Source organism: Sus scrofa, chromosome 13, assembly GCF_000003025.6.
Source record: "Sus scrofa isolate TJ Tabasco breed Duroc chromosome 13, Sscrofa11.1, whole genome shotgun sequence".
NCBI lineage: Eukaryota > Metazoa > Chordata > Mammalia > Artiodactyla > Suidae > Sus > Sus scrofa.
In genome coordinates, this window is record NC_010455.5 from 2706405 (window position 1) to 2730075 (window position 23671).

At 45.7% G+C, this 23671-nt stretch overlaps 1 protein-coding gene across 1 annotated transcript in view; it reads right to left on the bottom strand.

Moving 5' to 3' along the window:
• The window catches only part of COLQ (collagen like tail subunit of asymmetric acetylcholinesterase), a 77898-nt gene that overhangs the window by 28667 nt on the left and 25560 nt on the right, over positions 1–23671 (bottom strand). The window contains 9 exon segments of the mRNA XM_021071338.1: positions 7574–7609; positions 8525–8569; positions 9180–9206; positions 9692–9754; positions 11954–12025; positions 13849–13875; positions 14189–14233; positions 16443–16544; positions 17728–17840. Of these exon segments, the coding sequence (XP_020926997.1) occupies positions 7574–7609; positions 8525–8569; positions 9180–9206; positions 9692–9754; positions 11954–12025; positions 13849–13875; positions 14189–14233; positions 16443–16544; positions 17728–17840 (530 nt within the window).

Below are 23671 nucleotides of genomic sequence, written 5' to 3' on the forward strand. Positions count from 1 at the left end.
GCACAGCAAAGGAAATCAAAAAGAAAACACAAAGACAACTTACAGAATGGGAGAAAATAGTTTCAAATGATGCAACTGACAAGGGCCTAATCTCTAGAATATACAAGCAACTTCTACAACTCAACAGCAAAAAAGCCAACAACCCAATTGAAAAATGGGCAAAAGACCTGAATAGACATTTTCCCAAGGAAGATGTACAGATGGCCAACAAGCACATGAAAAAATGCTCAACATCCCTGATTATTAATGAAATGCAAATCAAAACTACCGTGAGAGGAGTTCCTGTCGTGGCACAGTGGTTAACGAATCTGACTAGGAACCATGAGACTGTGGGTTCGATCCCTGGCCTTGCTCAGTGGGTTAAGGATCCAGTGTTGCCGTGAGCTGTGGTGTAGGTTGCAGATGCTGCTCGGATCCCGCATTGCTGTGGCTCTAGTGTAGGCCAGTGGCTACAGCTCTGATTTGACCCCTAGCCTGGGAACCTCCATATGCCATGGGAGCGGCCCAAGCAATGGCAAAAAGACAAAAAAAAAAAAAAAAAAACCTACCATGATATACCTCCTCACACCAGTCAGAACGGCCATCATTAATAAGTCCACAAAGAACAAATGCTGGAGGGGGTGTGGAGAAAAGGGAACCCTCCTGCACTGTTGGTGGGAATGTACATTGATACAGTTACTATGGAGATCAATATGGAGGTACCTTAGAAATCTATACATAGAACTACCATATGACTCAGCAACCCAACTCTTGGGCATATATCTGGATAAAACTTTCCTTAAAAAGGATACATGCACCTGCATGTTCATTGCAGCACTATTCACAATAGCCAAGACACGGAAACATCTTAAATGTCAATAGGCAGATGAATGGATTGAGAAGATGTGGTATATATACATGATGGAATACTACTCAGCCATAAAAAAGAATGAAATAATGCCATTTGCAGCAGCATGGATGGAACTAGAGACTTTCATACTGAGTGAAGTAGGTCAGAAAGAGAAAGATAATACCATATGATATCACATATCTGGAATCTAATATAAGGCACAAATGAACCTTTCCACAGAAAAGAAAATTATGGACTTGCAGAATAGACTTGTGGTTGCCAAGGGGGGGGGGGGAGGGAGTGGGGTTAATTGGGAGCTTGGAGTTAATAGATACAAACTACTGCCTTTGGAATGGATTAGCAATGAGGTCCTGCTGTGTAGCACTGGGAACTATGCCTAGTCACTTATGATGAAGCTTGATAATATGTGAAAATAGAATGTGTACATGTATGTGTAACTGGGTCACCATGCTGTACAGTAGAAAAAATTGTATTGGGGAAATAACAATTAAAAATAATAATTAATATCTTGCTGGATTTGGTTTGCTAGTATTTTGTCGAGGATTTTTGCATCTATGTTCATCAGTGATACTGGCCTGTAATTTTCTTCTTGCGTGTGTGTGGTATCAGGGTGATGGTGGCCTCATAGAATGAATTTGAGAGTGCTCCTTCCTCTGAAATGTTTTGGAATAGTTTCAGAAGGATAGGTGTTAGCTGTTTAAATTTTTGATAGGATTCGCCTGTGAATCCATCTAGTCTCAGACTTTTGTCTGTTGGAAGTTTTTAAATCACAGTTTCAATTTCAGTATTTGTGATTGGTCCACTCATATTTTTTATTTAATTTAGTTTCATTTAGTTTAGGTTTAATCTTGGAAGACTGTACTTTTCTAAGAATTTGTCTGTTTTTTCTGAGGTTGTCCATTTTATTGGCATGTAGTTGCTTGTAGTAGTCTCTCATGATACTTTGTATTTCTGTGATGTCTGTTGTATAACTTCTCCTTTTTCATTTCTGTTTTATTGATTTGAGTCCTCTCTCTTTTTTCCTTGATGGATGGCTAAGGATTTATCAATTTTGTCAATCTTTTCAAAGAACCATCTTTTAGTTTCATTGATCTTTTCTATGGTTCACTTCATTTTTATTTCATTGATTTTTGCTCTGATCTTTATGATTTCTTTCCTTCTGCTAACTTTGGGTTTTGTCTATTCTCCTCTCTCTAGTTGCTTTAGGTGCAAAGTTAGGTTGTTTATTTCAGATTTTTTTGTATTTCCTGAAGTAGGCTTGTGTTGCTATGAACTTCCCTATTAGAACTGCTTTTGCTGCATCCCACAGGTTTTGGATGGTTGTGTCTTTGTTGTCATTTGCTTCTAGGTGTTTTTAAATTTCCTCTTTGATTTATTCAGTGATCAATTGTTTGTTTAGTGGCATGTTGTTTAGTCTCCACCTGTTTGTGTTTTTTGCAGTTTTTTCTTGTTGATTTCTAGATTCATAGCATTGTGGTCGGAAAAGATGCTTGATATGATTTCAGTTTTCTTAAATTTATTAAGACTTGATTCATGGCCCAGAATGTGGCCTGGAGAATGTTCAATGTACATTTGAGAAGAATATGTATTCTGCTGCTTTGGGATGAAATGTTCTATAAATATCTATCAAGTCCATCTGGTCTAATGCATCATTTAAGGCTTGTGTTTCTTTGTTGATTTTCTGTCTGGATGATCTGTCCATTGCTATAAGTGGGATGTTAAGTTCCCCTGCTATTATTGTGTTATCGTTGATTTTTCCTTTTAAGGATGTTAACAGTTGCCTTATATATTGAGGTGATCCTATGTTGGATGCATATATATTTATAATTGCTATATTTTTTCCTGTTATTTATTTGTTTATTTATTCATTTATTTATTTTAGGGCCGCACCAGCAACATATGGAAGTTTCCAGGCTAGGATTAAATCAGAGCTACAGCTGCTGGCCTACACCACATTCACAGCACAGTGGGATCCGTGCCTTGTCTGTGACCTACACCACAGCTCATAGCAATGCCAGATTCCTGAACTACTGAGCAAGGCCAGGGATGGAACCTGCAGCCTCATGAGTACTACTCAGATTCTTTTCTGCTGCGCTATAATGGGAACTCCTTGGATTGATCCTTTGATCATGATGTGATGTCCTTCTTTGTCTCTTAAAATAGTATTTATTTTAAAGTCTATTTTGTCTGATATGAGTATTGCTACTCCAGCTTTCTTTTGATTTCTGTTTGCATGGAATATTTTCTTCCATCCTCTCACTTTAAATTTGTATGTGTCCCTAGAACTGAAGTGGGTCTCTTGAAGACAATATATATATGGGTCTTGTTTTTGTATCCATTCAGCCAGCCTATGTCTTTTGGTTGGGGTGTTTAGTTCATTTACATTTAAGGTAATTATTGATACATATGTTCTTATTGCCATTTTATTAATTGTTTTTGATTTGTTTTTGTTGGTCTTTTTTCTTCCCTTCTTCTCTTGTGGTTTGATGACTAAATTTAATGTTGTATTTGGGTTGTTTTTTCTTATTTGTGTCTGTATGTATTTAGAGTTTTGGTTTGCAGTTACCCTGAAGTTTTGATATAGGAGTCTATACATATACAAGATTGTTTTAAGTCGTTGGCTTCTTAATTGCAAGGGCATGTCCAGTATTCGTACCCTCCTCTTCTCACAGTTTCTGATTTTGGTAGCATATTTGTGTGTAGATGATTTCCTGCCTTTACTGTATGCATGCCTGTACTGGTGAGCCTTGTCATTTGCAGTATTTTTGTTTCTAGTTGTGGCCTTTTCTTTTCCACCTAGAGAAGTTGCTTTAGTATTTATTGTAAAGCTGCTTTAGTGGTGCTGAATTATCTTAGCATTTGATTGTCTGTAAAGCTTTTGATTTCTCCTTCCTGGGTAGAGTAATCTTGGTTGGAGGTTTTTTCCTTTCATGACGTTAAGTATATCATGACACTCCCTTCTGGCCTTCAGAGTTTCTGCTGAAAAATCAGCTAATAACCTTATTGGGGTTTCCTTGTATGTTATGTGTTTCTTTTCTCTAACTGCTTTCAAAATTTTCTCTTTGTCTTTAATTTTGGTCAGTTTGATTAATATGTGTCTTGGGGTGTTCCTCCTTGGGTTTCTTTTATATGGTATTTGTTGTGCTTCCTGGATTTGAGTGAGTGGTTCCTTTCCCATATTAGGGAAGTTTTCAGCTATTATCTCCTCAAATATTTTCTCTGGCCCTTTCTTTCTCTCTTCTCCTTCTGGCACCCTTATAATATGGATGTTGGCACATTTAATGTTGTCCCAGAGTTCTCTTAGACTGTATTCATTTCTTCTCAATTGTTTTCCTCTTTTCTGTTCCACATCAGTGATTTCCACTAGTCCATCTTCCACCTCATTATTTGTTCTTCTGCCTCCTGTATTCTGCTGTTGGTTCCTTCTAGTGAATTTTTAAAATTTCGGTTATTGTATTTTGCATCTCTGCTTGCTTAAACTTTAAATCTTGTATTTCTTTGCTCCATGTTTGCAGTAATTTATCAATCTTTGCCTCCAAGTTTATTTCCAAGATCTCAAATCATCTTTACTATCGTTAGTCTAAAGTCTTTTTCATGGAGGTTGGCAATCTCCAGATCACTTACCTGTTTTTTCGTTTGGTTTTTTTTTTCTTGTTTCCTTATCTTAGTCATAATTTCTGCCTTTTCATTTTGTATAGATTTTTCATGCTGTCTCCTTTTTTGCAGACAATAGAGTTGTAGCCTCTCTTGCTTCTGCCCACTTTGTGGCTGAAATTGTTACAGGGGCTTGCTGCAGGATTCCTGTTGATAGAGACTGGTGCGTGCCCACTGGTAGGTGGAACTGATTCTCACCCCTCTGGTGGGTGGGGCTTTGTCTCAAGGTGTGATCTGAGGCGACTGTGTGCCTGGGAGGTCTTTAGATAGCCTGTTTGCTGATGGGTGGGCCTGTGTTCCAACCTAGTTTGTTGTTTGGCCTGGGGCTTCTCGGCACTTATGGGTGGGGCCAGATTTTTCTAAAACATGGCCCCCTCTAGAGGTGATTATTCCAGAGATCTTTGCCTTCAATGTCCTTCCCCCACAAAGATCCACATTTATCCCCTGTTTTCCCAGGAGATTCTCCAAAAACTACAGGCAGGTCTGACCCAAATTCCTATGCAGTCTCTGCTTTGCCCTGGGACCCAGTGCACATGAAAGCCTGTGTGTACCTTTCAAGAGTGGAGTCTATGTTTCCCCAAGTCATGTAGTGCTCTTGCACATAAGCCCAGCTGGCCCTCAATACCAAATGCTCTAGGGTCTCCTCCTGATGCCAGATCCCCAAGCATGAGAACCTATCGTGGGGCTCAGAATACTCACTCCCATGGATGAACCTCTGCAATATACTTGCTTTCCAGTCTGTGGGCCAACCAACCAGCAAGTATGGGGTTGTTTATATCACATAATCACCTCTCCTACCATCTCAGTGTGGCCTCCTCTTTGTCTTCTGAAGTAGGATATCTTTTTTGATAGTTTGCAGTCTATTTGGTTTAAGGTGTTCAACAGTTGGTTGTAATTTTGTTGCTTTTATAGTTGCTCCAGTCCTTCTACTCCACCATCTTAATCCTGTCTCTCTGCTTTCTCTTTTAGCTGAAATTTTACTTTGTGTTTTGTTTTGAATACAAATTCAAATCTATGGGTTTGGATACAATTTTTGACAACTATCATCTTGGGGAAGCTTCTACTCATGTTATATATTTCCCCATGCTTCAGTAAAACACTGGTTTGCATTCCACCTCATTTCCATTTGATTCAGATAGGAACTTTTTGTGGGAGAAATGTTCCAGACATATACTCAATACTCAACAGAGTTATTGTAAAAGGCAGGAAAGCAATGCAAGCAATATCCTAATTGAAAAGCTCCTTTTTGAACCATCAGAACCAAATGTATCTACTGCAGAATTCCAAAGTTTGAGGCCAGCCTTTTGTAAAACCCATCTCTCCATTTTGGTTCATCCTCTCCCTCCCCCTGTTCTCTAGGATTCCAGGCCCGCTTGCAGCTTCTTTGGCTCATGAACCCACAGGCCATCACTCCTACTCCTGGTCATCCCTCCATAGCCCAGAAGTTACCACGACAAGCTAAGTTTAGCAATGGCAGCTGTGAGAGTCTCTGTCAGTCACCAGCCAGTGCCCAAGAAAACCTGCCCCAGCCCACTGGAGACAATGATAAACACCCAGACAGTTTCTCCCATGGAGGTCAGAGGAGGTACAACACAATGGAAAATTCCAGGGAACACCAACATACAGTAACAAGCAAGCCCAAAGCTTGGAAATTACCTGTCAGCTCAGCCATTGCAATGAATTTGTCAAGCTACCAACATCTGGCCTCACCAAGAACTATCCTTAAACCTAAAGTTTCTTTCCCGTCTGTCCTGTCCTTCAGCCTGCTAGGCAATGAGAGAACATGAGAGGACAGGGTGGGTTCTATGGAGATGTTTGCACAATTTTTCTTTGGCTTTTTAGAGAGGGGCTAAGAGGTGTCTTGTTTGGCTGGGAGAAAACAGCAGCACAAACAGCCTATTTTTTGGGAAAAGATCCTCTGAAGGAAATGTGGTCCTTTTCTTTACCATCTGGAAGCAGCCAATAATGTCTTGATCTAATTTTTCTCCTAAGACCCAATTATGGTCATCATGTCAGCTCTGTCTTAAACAGGCTGCCATGGGAGGGAAAGAGAACTCCCTACAGCAAATCTAGTAATGGCACAGAGACCAGAGAAACTGTAATATTTAATTTAACAGGACTGTATTATTCTTTGATGTCCACTGCTGCACTGAATGAAAATCTAGACTATTTTAAAATAAAATTATTTTTATCTTTTAATTTTTCATTTGCTTAGATAATGAATCTATTTATTTTCAACCCAATATTCTATGTAGGGTAGCAGAAACAGGTTTTGACAGTTTAAGGCAGTGATAAATTATAATAACATCAGATGATTGAAATTATTTAAATATCTAGTGACAGGAGAAAGATAAAAATCATTCATTCGTGTTTGGAAAATAAAACTTTAAGGTGAACTCGAAAACAATTTAGAATTCTAAGAAAGCATCCAATTAGTCTATTTGAAGAATATTATGCTCTGAGGCTTAAACAAAACTAAGTTTCCCATGTCAATATCTTACAATATAAGGAACTACTGCTGTGATGGTGGTTCTGCTAAGTGGCTGTTCATGCACCCTTTCTCTTTACTCTCTGCCTCCTCTCACCCCTCAATTCCTCTTGTCCTAAGAAAGCCTTGTCCCTAGCAAGATATCCATGATATCCCATGAAATACTTAATATTTAAATTAAAAAATTTAGCTATCACATAAAAAAATATTTTAGCTGTCGCCACTAAAACAACTCTGCGTGCTTCTGGCAGTGCCTGTGCAGGGTGCAGTCAGCAGTGGTATTAAACTTTCGCTGGGGCCCTGGACCACTGCAGCTCTGGTCTGAGTCCCTGGGCACAAAGCTATCTGAGAGACAGGACATGCAGAGAAGGCCTCTCTCCTCTCACGTGGGGAATACTTTCTTCCCACTGAGCTGGAGGGAGGTCTCAGCAATGTTTGGCAAATTGCTCCAGTTTCAAACCAGAACCTTCCAGAGTGAAATATTCTTTCTCTGCCTGATAGAAGAGGCAGACCTCTTTTTGCTGTGCTTGCAGGATCAAATTTGTTACTAAGGCCTATTTTTACTACTTCTAAGTACTTACTTTCTGCCCCAACATTCCAGGAAATCCTGGGAATCCCTGTGAAGAGAACAACAAACACAGTGACTGCCTCTGAAATAATGCTTGAAAAGGCTGAGGAAGAGCTTGGTCAGCCATTTTCAAGATAAAACCGATTCAGCCAGTCAGTCAGTCAGATGGTCTCAGTTAGCCAATCTGCCACTCAGTCAGCCAGTCGGTCAAATAGTCAGATAGTCAGCCAACCAGCCAGCCAATCCGTCAGTCAGTCAGCCAGTCAGTCAGCCAATCTGTCAGCCAGCCAGCCAGTCAAACAGTCAGATAGTCAGTCCACCAGCCAGTGAGTCAGTCAGACAGTGAGTCAGTCAGTCAGCGACCAATCAGCCAGCGAGTCAGTCAGACAGTCCCTCAGTCAGTCAGCCAGTCAGTCAGCCAATCTGTCAGTCAGTCAGCCAGTCAAACAGTCAGATAGTCAGACAGTCAGACAGCCAGTCAGACAGCCAATCCGTCAGTCAGTCAGCCAATCAGCCAGCGAGTCCCAGTCAGCCAGTCAGTCAGCCAGTCAGTCAGCCCAGCCAGCCAGCCGGTCAAACAGTCAGATAGTCAGACAGTCGCCAGCCAGTGTGTCAGTCAGTCAGCCAGTCGGTCAGCGAGTCTGTCAGACAGTCAGCCAGTCAGATAGTCAGTAGCCAGCCAGCCGGCAGCCAGCCAGTGAGTCAGACAGTCGTAGTCAGTCAGCCAGTCAGTCAGCCAATCTGTCAGCCAGCCAGCCAGTCAAACAGTCAGATAGTCAGTCAGCCAGTCAGCCAGCCAATCCGTCAGTCAGTCAGCCAATCAGCCAGCGAGTCAGTCAGCCAGTCAGTCAGCCAGTCAGCCAGCCAGCCAGTCAAACAGTCAGATAGTCAGACAGTCAGCCAGCCACAGTATCTGGGTGACCACTTCTATTGTAGTTTATAATTTCTATGAAGTGCCCATTACCTTTTCTCCTTTGGGACCCAAGTCACCTCTTTCGCCTCTGGATCCCTAGGTGGAAACCACAGGAGAGAATCAATGAGTTAACTCCATGGGGGAAAACTAGAGGCTTTCAAACTGAAAGCTCCATAGGTCAACGCTCTTCCTTCCCAGGCCAAGAAACAGGCTCAGAGGTTAGGAGACTGGGCATGCTTTGTAAAATACCATCTATTTGGACCCCAAAGACCTCTTGCATTAATAAAGGACAACCCCCAGAAATTTCTGGCCAGATTTCCTCTTATCCTCTAGGAAATTTGTCCCCAATGTCTGGCTGGGTTTTTTTGTTTTGTTTTGTTTTGCACCATGTTTGGCAGATGACAAGGTTGTGTGGGAGAAGCTTGATCTAAGACACACATCTACCATCTTCCTCCAGCACCCCAGGCCAGCTGCGTTCATGCTCCACCTGTACAATCTTCATTCTCACTTGCTCCCTTGGGAGCTCCTCCCTAACTGGCTTGCCCTGCCTTGGAGGCCCCTTCTCCCAGCCCACTGATAAAGGACATGCTAGTATCAGTCCAGTCACTGACTAAAGAGACCCGTAGGCCCATCCTTTGCTCATTGCTGACCCCAGGCCCCACGGCCCAGACCAGGCTCTGGGAAGCCATCAGAGACAAGCACCAACCTTCTCCCCTCTGGATCCAGGGTAGCCCTAAAAGAAAGCAGAAGATGCATTGACAATCAGCCCTTTAGGACCTTCAGCTTTGATGCAAGAATCCCTGGGTATGGTGGTGAGGTGTATCCCTACATCAAGCTACGAGTTTTAGGAGGGGCTGCTCGGTAAATACAAAGATGTCCCTGAGGTTGTATTTACACCAGGCTTAAAAAGAACATTGTGTCTCTTCTTCCCCCAAGGGCCTGAGTAAAGGTTTCCATCTGCTGTTGCTGTCCAGAGGCTTGACCCACACTGCCCGAGAGGACTGCAGGAATGGTGTCCCTCTGCCCCTGCATCCCAGGTCATGATGACCCCCAAAGGGCTGGTAAAGATAAGCACAGTCTGGCACTGGGCTCTCCAACATCTGTGACAATCCCCTGCCTGGGGCAGGCAGCCACCTCATCCCCATCTTTATAGACAGTGGCTGCTCCAGAGCCTTAGTGAGAAGACCTGGGAACACCTATCTGGACCAATACACTGACCTTGGAGCCCATTGGTCCTCTTGACCCTGGCAAGCCCATCATACCCAGGTCACCTTTTTCACCCTGTGGGAATCAGAAGAGAGGAAAAAAAAAAAAGACCTATAGTGACATTTCCTAGAGAAACTGAGCCAGGATAGGCATGGATCAGGATGGAACTGGGGACACTGGGGCTGGTGTGTGAATCTGAGAACACCCAGCCCTTCCTTTCTCACTCCCAGGAGCCCAAGACCGCATACTCCACACTTAATTCTCATATTTGAGATGAAACATAGAATGAAATTGTCCAAGTTTACCAGATCTCCAAACTAAATGCTCACTAACATTGTGAATGAACTGATGTTTGATCTCCTAGAGAGGGTTGGGTAAGGGTGGAGGAGACCTCATGCAGGCTCTGGCATCTCAAAGGACAAGTATTAGCCCCCCAAAACTACACCTGCTCTGCTCTTTGCACAGGGAAAGCCTTTCAGATGTTTCCATATATTCTTTTCCTACGTTTACAGCCAAGCAGAGTGAACATCAAGCCCCTGTGTACATCCAGAGTGAACTATGGATTCATGGGTGGGATCTGTTACCCCTCAGAGTGGTTTACAGTTGGAACTTTCAGTGTCTCTGTGCTACAAATCTTTCACCAGCACTAAACAGGAGAAATATAAGGTGAGCCACATACTTCGTTTTAAATTATTTTACAAGGCACATTAAAAGTAAAACTAAACAGATGGAATTAACTTTAACAACATATGTTATTTACTCTAATTAATTTAATCTGTCATTTTAACACGTCGTCAATATAAAAACTATTCATGAGAATTTTACATTCTATTTTTCATAATAAATATTTGAAATCTGTTGTGTAATTTGCATTTAAATCACACCTCAACTCAGATGCTAAATTTTCACCCAAAACATTTGATCTGTATTTAGATTTCATAAAATTTATAGTTAAAAAAGTACATTCAGGGAGTTGCCTTGTGGTGCAGCAGGGGGATCCTGTATTGTCACTGCAGTAGCGGGGGTCGCTGCTGTGGTGTGGGTCTAATCCCTAACCCAGAAACTTCCACATGCTGTGGGTGTGGTTAAAAAATAAAAAAAGGAAAAGGAAAAGCTGATTCACATATTCAAGTTGGCCAAAATACTTATACTGATTTTTTTTTGTTTTTTGTTTTTTGTTTTTGTCTTTTTTTGTCTTTTTAGGGCTGCACCCACGGCATATGGAAGTTCCCAGGCGAGGGGTCTAATCTGAGCTACAGCCACCGGCCTACACCACAACCACAGCAACACCAGATCCCACCCCATCTGCGACCTACATCACAGCTCACGGCAAGGCCGGATCCTCAACCCACTGAGCAAGGCCAGGGATGGAACCCGAAACATCATGGTTCCTAGTCAGAGTCATTTCAGCTGTGCCATGTCGGGAATTCCTGTCTTTGAATAACTGAATTGAGTAAAGGTTTATAAATTCAAATTTAATTAAAATTAAAAAAAAATCAGTTCTCCAGTTGCACTAGGCATATTTCAAGGCTCAATAATCACATGTGGTGAATGACTGCCAATTTTTGATGGCTCAGCTCTAAACAGTGGATTTTTAAAGAAATATCCTTAGAACTTTTTCTAAGAGAAAAACGATTGTCTATTCTCTTAATAAATACAGCCAGTAACTGAATCAGAGCAGTGACATTCACCTGCCCACCCTGTATCTTCCACAGGTCAGAGTTCTAAGTCATGGCCTCTGCACCTGATAGGGCATGACCAAAGTGAGAAGAACATAAACAAAGACATGGCTGTGGAAGTGTTAGCTTTTATATCCTGTCCAAAAAAGGAGATTTCACCAGCATTTGGCACTCCCTCTCTGAATGTAGGATTTTCATTGTTCTAGCAGCCAACTTCCGTGCCCTCAACCCTCCACCTCCTGCCTGATGAGCAGGACAGGGCAGTTTTCCATATGCAAGCCCCTCTGGGGTCATCTCAGAGGGGCCAAGGAATTGCACGCTAATTCTCAGGATGAAGGAGGACTAGGGCCCCTAGGAAGAGGGTGACAGGCCCTCATTTCTGCCCCCATAAGAGCAGAATTATGGGACTGACCAAGGTCTTGTGGTCCAAGGAAGAAGAAGTGTTTGGGGGCCTCTGGACAGCCCTCCATCTCTTGCTTTCCTCCTCATCTTGAGGAAGTGAGTTTCACTGACTATGTGCTGGGACCAGGTGAGCCGCCTTCTCCCCTCCAGTTCTGATGCCACACGAGTGAGCCCTGAGAGCAGCCACACTTACCCTAGGGCCTTCAGGGCCGGGCCAGCCGACAGGCCCGGGCATGCCAGGAACCCCTGGGGGGCCAGGTCTGCCCTTCAAAGACAGAGAACAAAAGTCAGGACAGCTGGGTTTGTTTCCCTCCTTTAGAAAACAAGATTTGTCTCTGCAGCCTACAGGAGAGTAGTGGCCTCCAAGCTTGGCCCCAGGACCCTCATTCCACCCTCCAAAGACTGATGGCCCAGAAAGGTGGGCGACCTGGCTATGAGTTAAAGCCCTTGGTATCACATTTTTGCCATACCCAAGATTATTCTATTCAAGAAACGGAAGGTGGTGGGGGAGGGATCTAAATTTCTTGGTTCTTCAAGAATCACCACCTGTACTCACTCACCCCAAATGTCAACTACATTCCAATAGGTTCTCCCCAAGAAGGCAGTGTAGACAGGAGAGAATTGTGTTTGGGAAGCAGGTTCTCCCCAAGAAGGCAGTGTAAGCTGGAGGGGATTAGGTCTGGGGAGCAGCAGCAGAGGCCACTGGCACTCCCTCAAGGTCTTTCCCACCTGCTCAGCGTGCCCATCTCCCAGGATCTTCCTGCCTATGACAACATTCCTCCCTGCAATCTGCGCCTGGGGCGTTTGCCATGGGAGCTGAGGTGGCCCAACAATTGATGTGCCTCCCTTCCTGTAGCCACCAGCCCAGCCACCTTACATCAAGGCAAGGCGGGCCAAATTCTCTGGGGCCATGCTCACTCCGGAGCTCCCTTAGGGCGCAGGCTAAAGCTGGATATCATCTGATACCACCTGCCCCATCTGGGCCCCTCTCCCCTCAGTCTCCTCTTGAGAGAACTCCATTAATCATTAATTCACCGGTACATGGCATGAACCATCTCTATCTCTGTGTCTAGGGAACCCAAGGTAAGCCAAGGAGCTATGGAAGAGTGTGCCCTGCACCTGCAATAGAGCATGGGAGCAGCAACCTGGGTCTGTCTTGATGTCAGCTAGCTAATTCGGCTAATTTCAGCTAGCCCAGCTGGAGGCGTGGCAGGCTCAGCGCCAACTCAGAGATCACAGATGCTGGCATGTGCACTAGTTTCTGTTCCTGCCTCCCTCATCCACAGCAGACATCACTAACCACTCACAGCCCTCATTAGTTCCGAGCATGGAGCCTTGCCAGAATTGTCCTAGCCCTGTGCTTCAGATGACTGCTGGGCCTTGGCTGGACTTGCCAGCTGTGCCCTAAAGGGTTGGAACTTTGCCTTACGAAAGTCTGTTTGAGGCTTTTATTGATAGTGAAAGTATCTGAATAAAAGATTAAACTGAGAAAACACTATTTTATATTTAGAAACTTAGGCATTTTTCTTGGCCAAAGTTTTGCCCCTCCTTCCATGTCACCAAGACCTACAAGTTCAGTGCCAGCATCCATTGACCACAGCAAGTGGCGGCTGGTCTACTCCTTCCTGACACTAATGAGAGTCTTAATAACATGTGTTTGGTTCACTCAGAGTCTCTGTGACCTGAAGTTAACTCCCATCTATTTTGGCTGGGCCAAAAAGTAAAGCCATTTGTTTCTGTCCAACACTTTATATTCCAGTTTAATCAAATTGACAGTGAGAGTCATTTTATGCTGCTGGTTGGGGCCTTGGAGGGTTTCTCTGATGGACAGGCAGGATGAGGTGACCTGAGGCTGGGGAGAATCTGGCCAGGCTCGGCAGCCTCTGGCAGAAGTCTGAATGTTTTCCATAGCAGGCTGCAGCTCCTGACTGAAAAATGGTACTGTCATCACCAGGCTGGGAGTGCCGTCATTGGCCACTTGGGTATTGGGGCTGAGGAAGCACAAGGATGGTGCACCACCTCAGGAATGCACGCACGCACACAGACACAGTTGCCCGCACGATGCTAACAGAACAGCATGAACCATACCTTCCTTCCTGGTCGGCCAAGCTCCCCCTGTGGATGGAGAAGACAGGTGAGCAGAGGCTGCTTTGGAGAAAAAGGTCTGGAAGCAGAGGGCTTAGCAGGGCTGATGAGTGGGCATGCCCAAGTGGCTTTGGTTCCCTGGTGGCCCACAGCACCCCGGCCAGGTCAGGGGGCCCTGCTGAGATACAAAGGTGGGGTCCCACACCTGCAGCAGCCCACCCTCACCCCTGAGGTAGGATTAGCACATGCTTGGAAATCTCAACCAGAAGACACTCAGCAGCTGCCCCAGAAAATGGGCTGGGATGACCAGGGAGAGCTGGGTTGAAAAAGTGGTGGCTCATACCTTTTCTCCCTTTGGTCCTATCTTGCCAGGAATGCCAGGTGGGCCCTATACAATCAAGAGAAGAAGTGCAGCAAGCATACATCAGACATAGGCAGGAGGGGAAGGGAGGGAGGTGGGCCTGGGAGGGCCTCCTGTGCCCTAGCTCCTCAGTGGCCTCCTTCTCTCTGCAGACTCAGGGCTCCAGGCACCACCAGAAAGCCCCTCTGTACCCTCCATCCCAGGCTCTTCTCGCTTCCTCTGAGCTGTTTCCAGTGGCACATTATGGCAATGCTCACACATCTGCCCTCTGTGATTTTCATTTTCTCCCTGGAATCCTTGGTTCGCCTGAAACATCCTGAGTGCTTGGTGAGAGCAACTAAAGAGTTTTTAATAAGTACTATTTGCTGGGAGTTCCCGTTGTGGCTCAGTGGTTAGCAAATCCAACTAGGAACCATGAGGTTGCAGGTTTGCTCCCTAGGCTTGCTCAGTGGGTTAAGGATCTGGTGTTGCCGTGAGCTATGGTGTAGGTCGCAGGCGTGGCTTGGATCCTGCGTTGCTGGGCTCTGGCGTAGGCTGGCAGCTGTAACTCCAATTGGACCCCTAGCCTGGGAACCTCCATATGCCACTAGTTCGGCCCTAGGAAAGACAAAAAAAAAAAAAAGAAATACTATTTGCTGAAAACAGGATGCTTCACCACTCCTCACATCTTTTCAGCTGCTCTTATGAAGTTTTCCTGGGGCCCTGAGGTGGAAGTTAAGTGTTGCATGGGGCCCTAAAGTGGAAGTTAGGTACTGCATGCAGGAGCAGCTGACACAGAAATTCCCATGGTGGATCTCTGGGTACCAGCTGCCACACAAGTCTTCTGTTTTAAGATGTTAAGAGTATGGGCAAGCAAAGAGTGCTTTTTTGTTCCACAGCCTGGCCACAGGAGTGGGGCTGAGTCCAGCTCAGGGACTCCGGTGCCGGCCACACTAAAGCTTGGTACATCCACAGCAGGACATAGATGCCTTATGCTCATGCGCCTGTGAAACACTCAGTTGGCCAACGGTTTTCCAAGCTCCCCAGGATGGCAGAGAGGAAATCCATCAACTCCCCAGGCCACCACTTCATCCCCAAGATCTGCAGATGAACACGCCCTACACAAAGCCTGTCTGAAACAGGATTTATGAGACGTGTCCAAGTGACCCCAGCCCATTAGAAGTCCCTGGGAGTATTTTACAATTCCCGAGGGGGTCAGGCATCTCAGGGGGTTCTAGTGTGGAAAAATGTTTGGGAAACACCGTCTTTGGTTTAATTCTTCTTCTGTTTTATGTGTGAGGGGAGGAGAGTCTCAGTTCCTTTTTTTTTTTTTTTTCTTTTTTCTTTTCCAAGCCTCAGTTTTCCCCATTTCTTGAAATGGGCTAGAATTATTTATCAGGCAACTGTGCTTTCCCCAGTTCAAGGCTTCTCTAGCTTTGATGTGGAGGTGATCCCTCTGGGGAGTCTTTTAAAACGCTGATTCTGGAGTTCCCATTGTGGCTCAGCAGTAACAGATCTGACTAGTACCCACGAGGACTCAGGTTTGATCCCTGGTCTGGTTCAGCGGGTTAAGGATCCAGTGTTTCCATGAGCTGTGGTGTAGGTAACAAATGTGGCTCAGATCTGGCGTAGCTATGGCTGTGGCTTAGGCCGGCAGCTACAGCTCTGATTTGACCCCTAGCTTCCTGGAAACTTCCAATGCCCTGGGTGCAGTCCTAAGAAGACAAAATAAATAAATAAATAAATAAATAAATAAATAAATAAGCCAAAAACCCCGCTGTTCCTGATGTGGGGGTTGGAGAGGGGAGGAAGAGATTCTGCATTTCCAGCAAGCTCCCAGGTAAGGACAGTTGTAGCTGGTCCTCAGATCTCCCTCCACGTGGGGACAGTGTTCGCCCTGTGTTCCAGGAGAGCAGCGGTGGCTGTGCGGTCCCCAGAGTCAGCAGCACAGCTCTGAGTGACAAAGGTGGAATTACATGTTTGCCTGATGACAGCTATAATAACCACGCCCATCTATGGAATAGCAGCTCATGTAGTCCGCCCAGAATCCAGTACTTCGGGGAAGTTATTGTCCCCCTTGTGCAGAGAAGGACATCAAGGCTGGAGGTAGAAGCACCCAAAGAAGAACCAGTGTTCTGTCCCTGTGGCTCTGAGCTAGAGCGACCCAGGGCAGGAAAACAAGCCCATGGCAGCTTAAAAGGGATGCCACTGCTCTGAACAGAGGACAGTGGGGGAGGACTGGGGGGGATGCACCTACCTGGGGGCCTGGGGGCCCAGGGGAGCTGAGCGACCCTTGCACACACGGAGGCTGCGTGGTTTCCAGTTCCAGGATGAGATTCTTCACATCTGGGGAGAGAAGCTTCAAGGCAAAGCAACCCAGGTTACAGGGGAGACTTGGGGGACAGAAGATGGGTCACCACTCTGGACACACCACCTATTCCAGAGTCCAGCCCCCTAGGGGGGCAGTCCCCTGACACCCCAGTGGGTATCCCAAGAAGAGGACCTCTGGGCCTCCAGTTTCCATTCTCTCGTGTGCTCTGAGATGAACTGGGCTTGAATGGATTATGGCCAGAGATAATGGCCACTCTGGATGGAGTTGGGAAGCTCACTTGGAGGCCCTTTATCCAATGTCCGGGACAGCACTGTCCGATAGAAACAAAATATGAGCCACCAATATGAGCTACCTATGTAGTTTTAAATTTTCTGGTAGCCACATTAAAAAGGTAGAAGGAAACAAGTGAAATTAATTTCAATAAGTATTTTATTTTGCCCAATATATCCCAAACATTATTATTTCAATGTATAGCCAACGTAAAAAAATTACTAAGATATTCTACATTCTTATAAAATACATCCACTGTGTATTTTATCCTCAGAGCACCTCTCAATTGGAACTGGCCACATTAAAAGAGCTCAGAAACCACATATGGCCAGTGGCTACTGTACAGGACAGGGCAGGCCTAAGTGCTTCTAGAAAGATCTGAGCATCTCTAGTCCCTCGAATGCCCTGACCACTGTCTTCTAGGTCAGCTTCCCAAATCCTGCTCTTTCCTCACCTTTCTTCTCTTACCCGATTCTGTTTCCTCTCACAGGACTGTTCCCTGTGTCACTTCATGGATATGGTCTAGGTTAGACATTGGCTGTGTAAGGGAATTTCACAAACACTTGGGGAGAAGAAAAAAAAAGGGGGAAATTCATGTCTGAGAAGCTAATAGAAGACCACCTCACTGTTTTGGGGAGCATGGGTCACTTTGCCAAGTCCAATTTCTGCTGAGAAGCATCCCCCTCCATCACTGTTTTAAGACCGTGAGAGAGGTGGCTCCAAAGCACAATGGAAAATGCCCTGAACTTCTAAGACTAAAGGAGAATCGACACGCACCAGAAACTGCTCGTGTCCATTCTGGGCTCCACCTGCTGCCTGAGGGCCCAAAGCCGCTTCCCTCCGAACAGACTCTGGGGGCACTCCAGCGAGCAGTGGGGGAGCAGATGAGCTGCACAGAGGGGAGGTGTCTCTGCTCTCTCACAAGCCTTAAAGCACTCACCGGACTTCGCCCCCCTCTGAAGAATGGTGGTGGGAAAAGAGGGGGCGGTGGGGGGGTCAGCAGGCAGCATGCTCTGTGGCCACCACGCTTCCTCTGATCCAGACCGGGAAGGGCTGTTCAGAGAAAACCACTGCTGGTTAGTGTGGGGTCACTGCCTGGGTCTCTTGCTGCCCACCGTGCCTGGGGAGACCACTCCCCCCCACCCCCACCCCCCACCCCCGGCCTGGCGTCCACCTCTGATTTGCAGCCTCTTGGATGTGAGCACACCTCCTGCTTGGAACTGACCTGGCCCTCCCCCTCTTAACTGCATAAACGAGCTGATGCTGAGGCCACTGTTGACCATCCTGAGGTCCAGGGCTCCTTCTCCAGACGCTGATGGTCCCTTAGGAGATGGGACAGGAAATGCCAAGTTCAAACAGACTGGTGATGGGCCCTCAACAGTCGGGGAGAAGGCAGTGTCAACAACTCTGATACTGTGCCCAGAAGGAACTCTTCCTGGGGGCGGGTGAGGTGGAGGGGAGCAGGGCTGGAGGGGGTGCTGATCAGCCCCAGAGCCACGATTTCAAACAGGTTTGACTCCAGACCCTACGTACATTTGGTGGCACATGCGCTTACTAGTGAGCTACAGTTTAATGTCTCAAGACACAGGTGTGAGACAGCCCTGGATCCTCACAGCATCCCCATCACCTGCCTGTGTTCAGTGTTAGTTCACATTCACTGCTACAGCCACACCTGGCAGAAAGGACGCAGATCTACTGGGCGTACAGCCCAGTAGATTCCTACAAAGTGGATGTTCCCTAGAAGCCGGCACCAGGGTCAAGACACAGACCTCTCTGGCCTCTAGAAGCCCCTTAAGCTCCTATCCAGTCTGCACTGCTCCCTGTCCTGACTCCTAGCCCTGGGGAGTCCTTGTAGCTCTATAGGAACTTTATATACATGAGAAATCCCGTGTTCCTTTTGGGTTCCTCATAGTGGCTCAGCATAGTGTCAGTGAGGGGCTCCTGGTTGTTGTTTGTCATCGTCAGTGTGGCTGAATAGAGTTCCATTGTGTGACTATCCCTCCTGCTGCTGCTAGACATGTGGCTGACACTCCTACACACCCACCAGAATAGCTAAAATGAATAGCCTTGGCAAGGCTATGAAGCAAACAGAACTCTCATACACTGGCTGATGGGAGTAAAAATTGCTTCAAACTTTTTGGAAAACTGCTTGGCATTGTCTGCTAAAGCGGAATATAGGCACATACGCTATCTCAGCAATTCTCTTGTAGTTGTTAACTGATGGGAAATTGGATACATGTTCATCAAAGCACCGGTGTTAGAACATCCACAACAGTAAGATCCACAATTGCCTAAAGCTGTAATTTTTCAGCTCCCAGCTTTGGCCTTATGGTGGTACCCCCAATGCCACCCCTTCTCCAAACCTCTGACCTCACAGCACATGGGCGGGTTTCCCCCTACATGCCTCTCGGCCCTGAACAGAGTTTTCAGTCTCGTCTCCCCAGGGCCAGTGCGTGCCTTCTCTTTCCACTGTGTCCCAAAAGCTGTCTTAGACATTAGGCAACTAGTGGGTGCTCCCCAGAAGGCACCCAGTGTGGGGCTCCCTGTGTCAGCTCCAGGGCCCAGGGAATTGCCTGCCTGCACAAACCTGCACCCTCACACCTGGCAGAGGAGCATCCCACTGGCTGGGCCAATGGTCCTCAGACCCCTCAGCCCCAGTACCCCTGCTGGTTAAGAAATATTTTTAAAGACCCCTTTGTTATCCTAAAATGAAATTAATCAATAATACACATACCCATGCAACTGAAAAATCAATATAATGCTCTGGATGTAATATAAAAAGAGAGGTCTCAGAAAAGTGATTTATGATATAAAAATTGCGTGGTTTTTTTTTTGTTTTGTTTTGTTTTTTTGTTTTTTTGCCTTTTCTAGGGCCACTTCAGCATATAGAGGTTCCCAGGCTAGGGGTCTAATCAGAGCTGTTGCTGCTGGCCACAGCCACAGCCACAGCAACGCGGGATCTGAGCCGTATCTGCAACCTACACCACAGCTCACGGCAACGCTGGATCCTTAACCCACTGAGCAAGGCCAGGGATCGAACTGCAACCTCATGGTTCCCAGTCGGATTTGTTAACCACTGCGCCACGAAGGGAACTCCTAAAAATTGTGTATTTTATTTTAAGTGGTCAGGCCCAAGCACATCCAAAAAAAAAAAAAAAAAAAAAAAAGATGATGCTCAATGCCTGTGCGTGAGATTGCAGTGCAGCAGCTGCACACATAGGCTGCAGTACTGGCAGCACAGATGCTTCAGGGGACGTGTCTGCTGTGAGATATGATCTTCTCCAATGATAAACAACACGGAGTAAAATCTCATCTAAACCAGACAGTCATTACTCAGAAGTTGTAATCCCAGAAAACATAGTTTCATATATAGCAGTTCAACAAATGTTGATGCGGAACAAATTATGTTCAAAGGTGAGATGCTTATAAAAGTTATGTCTCTTCCATGGGACTTTTCAAAGTCATGTGGGACATAGAACCATTCTTTTTTTTTTCTTTTTCTTTTTAGGGCTGCACTTGCGGCATATGGAAGTTCTCAGGCTAGGGGTCAAATCAGAGTTGTAGCTGCCAGCCTATACCACAGTCACAGCAATGCCAGATCCAAGCCGAGTCTGCGACCTACACCACAGCTCACGGCAACACCAGATCCTTAACCCACTGAGCAAGGCCAGGGATCAAACTGTAACCTCGTGGTTCCCAGTCGGATTCGTTAACCACTGAGCCACGACAGGAACTCCCTGGAACCTGATGTAGGATCATGTCCCACACTTTGCATGAAACTTCCTAGTCCAGTCATTGTGGCAACTGAAAATGAAATTTTCCCAAGGGGCCCCATGAAACATTCTCTAACATAAATCGTAGCAATGTATTCTTAGACCGGTTTCCCAAGGTAATAGAGATAAAAGCAAAAATAAACAAATGAGACCCAATCAAACTAATCTGCTTTAGCACAGCAAAGGAAACCATCAACAAAATTAAAAAACAACCTATGGGATGGGAGAAGATATTTGCAAATGATGTAATCAACAAAGGCTTACTTTCCAAAATGTACAAACACCTCAATAACAAAAAAACCAAACAATTAAACCGAAAAAATGGACAGAAGACCTAAAGACATTTCTCCAAAGAAGTTGTACAGGTGGCTAATAGGCACATATAAAGATGCTCATCATCGCTAATTATTAGAGAAAATGCAAATCAAAACTACAGTAAGGTACCACCTCACATGGGTCAGAATGGCCATCATTAAAAAGTTTACAAATAACAAATGCTGGAGAGGATGTAAAAGGGAAACTTTTACATTGGTGGTGGGAATGCAAATTGGTGCAGCCACTATGGAAAACAGCATAGAGTTCCTTAAAAAACTAAAAATAGAGTTGCCAGCAATCCTACCCCTGGGTGTATATATCCAAAGAAAATTCTAATTCAAAAAAAATGCATGTATTTTAATGTTCATAGAAGCACTATGAATATTTTTTGTAAATACAAAAGCCAAGACATGGAAACAATCTAAATGTCCATCAACAGGAATAAAGAAGATGTGGTGTATACACACACACACACACACACACACACACAACACATAATGGAACATTACTCAGCCATAAAAAAAGAATAAAATAATGCCATTTGCAAGAACATGGATGGACCCAGTGATGATCATATTAAGTGAAGTAAATCAAAGATAAACCTCATATGATATCACTTATATGTGGAATCTAAAAAAATTACACAAATGAACTAATTTACAAAATGAAGCAGATGCACAGACATAGGAAAGAAATATAGTTACCAAAGGAGAAAGGGGAGATAAATTAGGAGTATGGGATTAGCATATACAAACTACTGTATCTAAAATAAACAAAAAGGTCCTACTGTATAGCACAGGGAATTATATTCAATATCTTGTAACAACTTTTAAAGGAAAAGAATCTGAAAAAGAATATGTGTGTGTATAACTAGTCTTTGCTGTCCACCTGAATCTAACACAACATTGTAAATCAACTATACTTGATAAAAATAAAAATAAACTAAAAACAAAGGAAAAAAACCAGCGGCCTCATTAGAAGCTGTTGGCTAATTCCGTACTTGGAGACTGGCTTGGCCATGAACAGTCCACAGAATCTGGTTCCCACACCCGAGCCAGCATCTTCCCAGGCCAGTTAAGTTAAGGACCTGAGGGCATTCAAAGAAGCAAGGAAGAGGTGACAATCAGCTGGGAGGGATATGGGGGGTTTTCTGGAGAAGGTGGCATTCATGCTAGTTCTAGAAGGTCAGGGAAGATTCAGAAAGGAAGGCTTCCAGACTCAGGAACTGTCTGGGGCATTCATAGGCACTGGAGCTAGGCCTTGAAGGGCTGGGGGGTGTGGGGAGCCATGGCATGTGGCAGTGGTGATGAAAGGAGGAAGGCTCCCCCTGGGGAGGGAGGGAGGAACTGCAGGGAGAGACAACTTCTGTTCAGGCCACTTTGATGGCAAGAAGTAGAAGTCCACTCACACCGGCTTAGGTGGGCGAAAAGGGAGTTTCTAGAAAAGCTGATGACTGCTAGGAAGAGCAGGAAGGAAGACAGCAAAGGGTGGGGCACGACACTCCTGGTACACCTCTCCCTCCCTCTCTGCTCCTCTCTCCCCTTCTATGCTCTCTTCTGTGCATCTGTTCACCCTGTCCTTTTCTTCTGCATCTTCACTCACCCTTTTACCCCACGATGGGTGACCCAGTCTCACCTCAAAATTTCACCTCTAGCATTTCTTTGGGCTGGACCATCCCTCTGTGGCTTTTGTTTCAAATACTTAAGATGGGGACTCAGACTGCCCTGGATGTCCTCCCCTGGAGTGACAGGTCAGTGGGACAGCATGTAGCCCCATGCGGTCATCAGCAGAATCTGTGTGCTGCCAGCTCTAATGAGGCTGCAGGAGAAGGTTCTCTGGACGCGGGCAAGGGCAGGCAGGCCCTCCAAAGAAGTTACATAGAGCAGAGAAGCCATGAGTTCAAGGTGTCGGTGTAATGGGAGCAAAGACTCTGGAAAGGAATAGAAGTCATGAAGCCTGGAAAGTTAGTTTGGGGTTAGATTGTGCAGTTTTGGATGGCCCACCAAGGTTTTGGGCTTCATTCAAAATGTAGTAGAGGAGTTCCCGTTGTGGCACAGCAGAAACAAATCCAACTAGTATCCGTGAGGACGCGGGTTTGATCCCTGGCCTCACTCAATGGGTGAGGGATCCAGCGTTGCCATGAACTGTGGTGTAAGGTCGCAGACGTGGCTCAGATCCCGAGTTGCTGTGGCTGTGGCATAGGTCAGTGGCTACAGCTCGGACTCAACCCCTAGCCTGGAAATTTCCATGAGCTGCAAGTGTGGCCCTGAAAAGCAGGAAACAAACAAACAAACAACAACAACATAAAACGTAGTAGGGAGCTACAGAAGGTGCTGAGTGAAGGTGTATTAGGATCGACATGGTGCCAGAAAAGATGGTGTAGGGGAAAGGTGGGCGGGGAGCATGGGGGTGGCCTGTCGGGGCCTGCACTGTTGTGGAAAAAGGGGGGTGGGTCACGCAAACACCCTGAAGAGAAAGAAACTGGGAGCCAGGGGACTGCAGGAGTGAAAGAGGAAGCAGTCTCAGGACAATTTTGATATATATCCAGGAGACCAGGGCAGCAGTGGCCAGAGCTTAAGATAGAGTAGCCAGAGAAGGTCCTGGACTGCAGGGCCAAATTTAATGTTAGACCTTTGTTCATTTGAGCTTGTGTTTTGCCAGGCACTGGGCTAGGCCCTATGAGGGCAGAGAGATGCCTCAAACGTGCCTCTGCCAGTAGTTGGCACAGCCTGTGGACCCCAAGTGGCTTCCATGCCTGCCCTCTGCTCCCAGCCCATGCTGTGCTCCCACACCCAG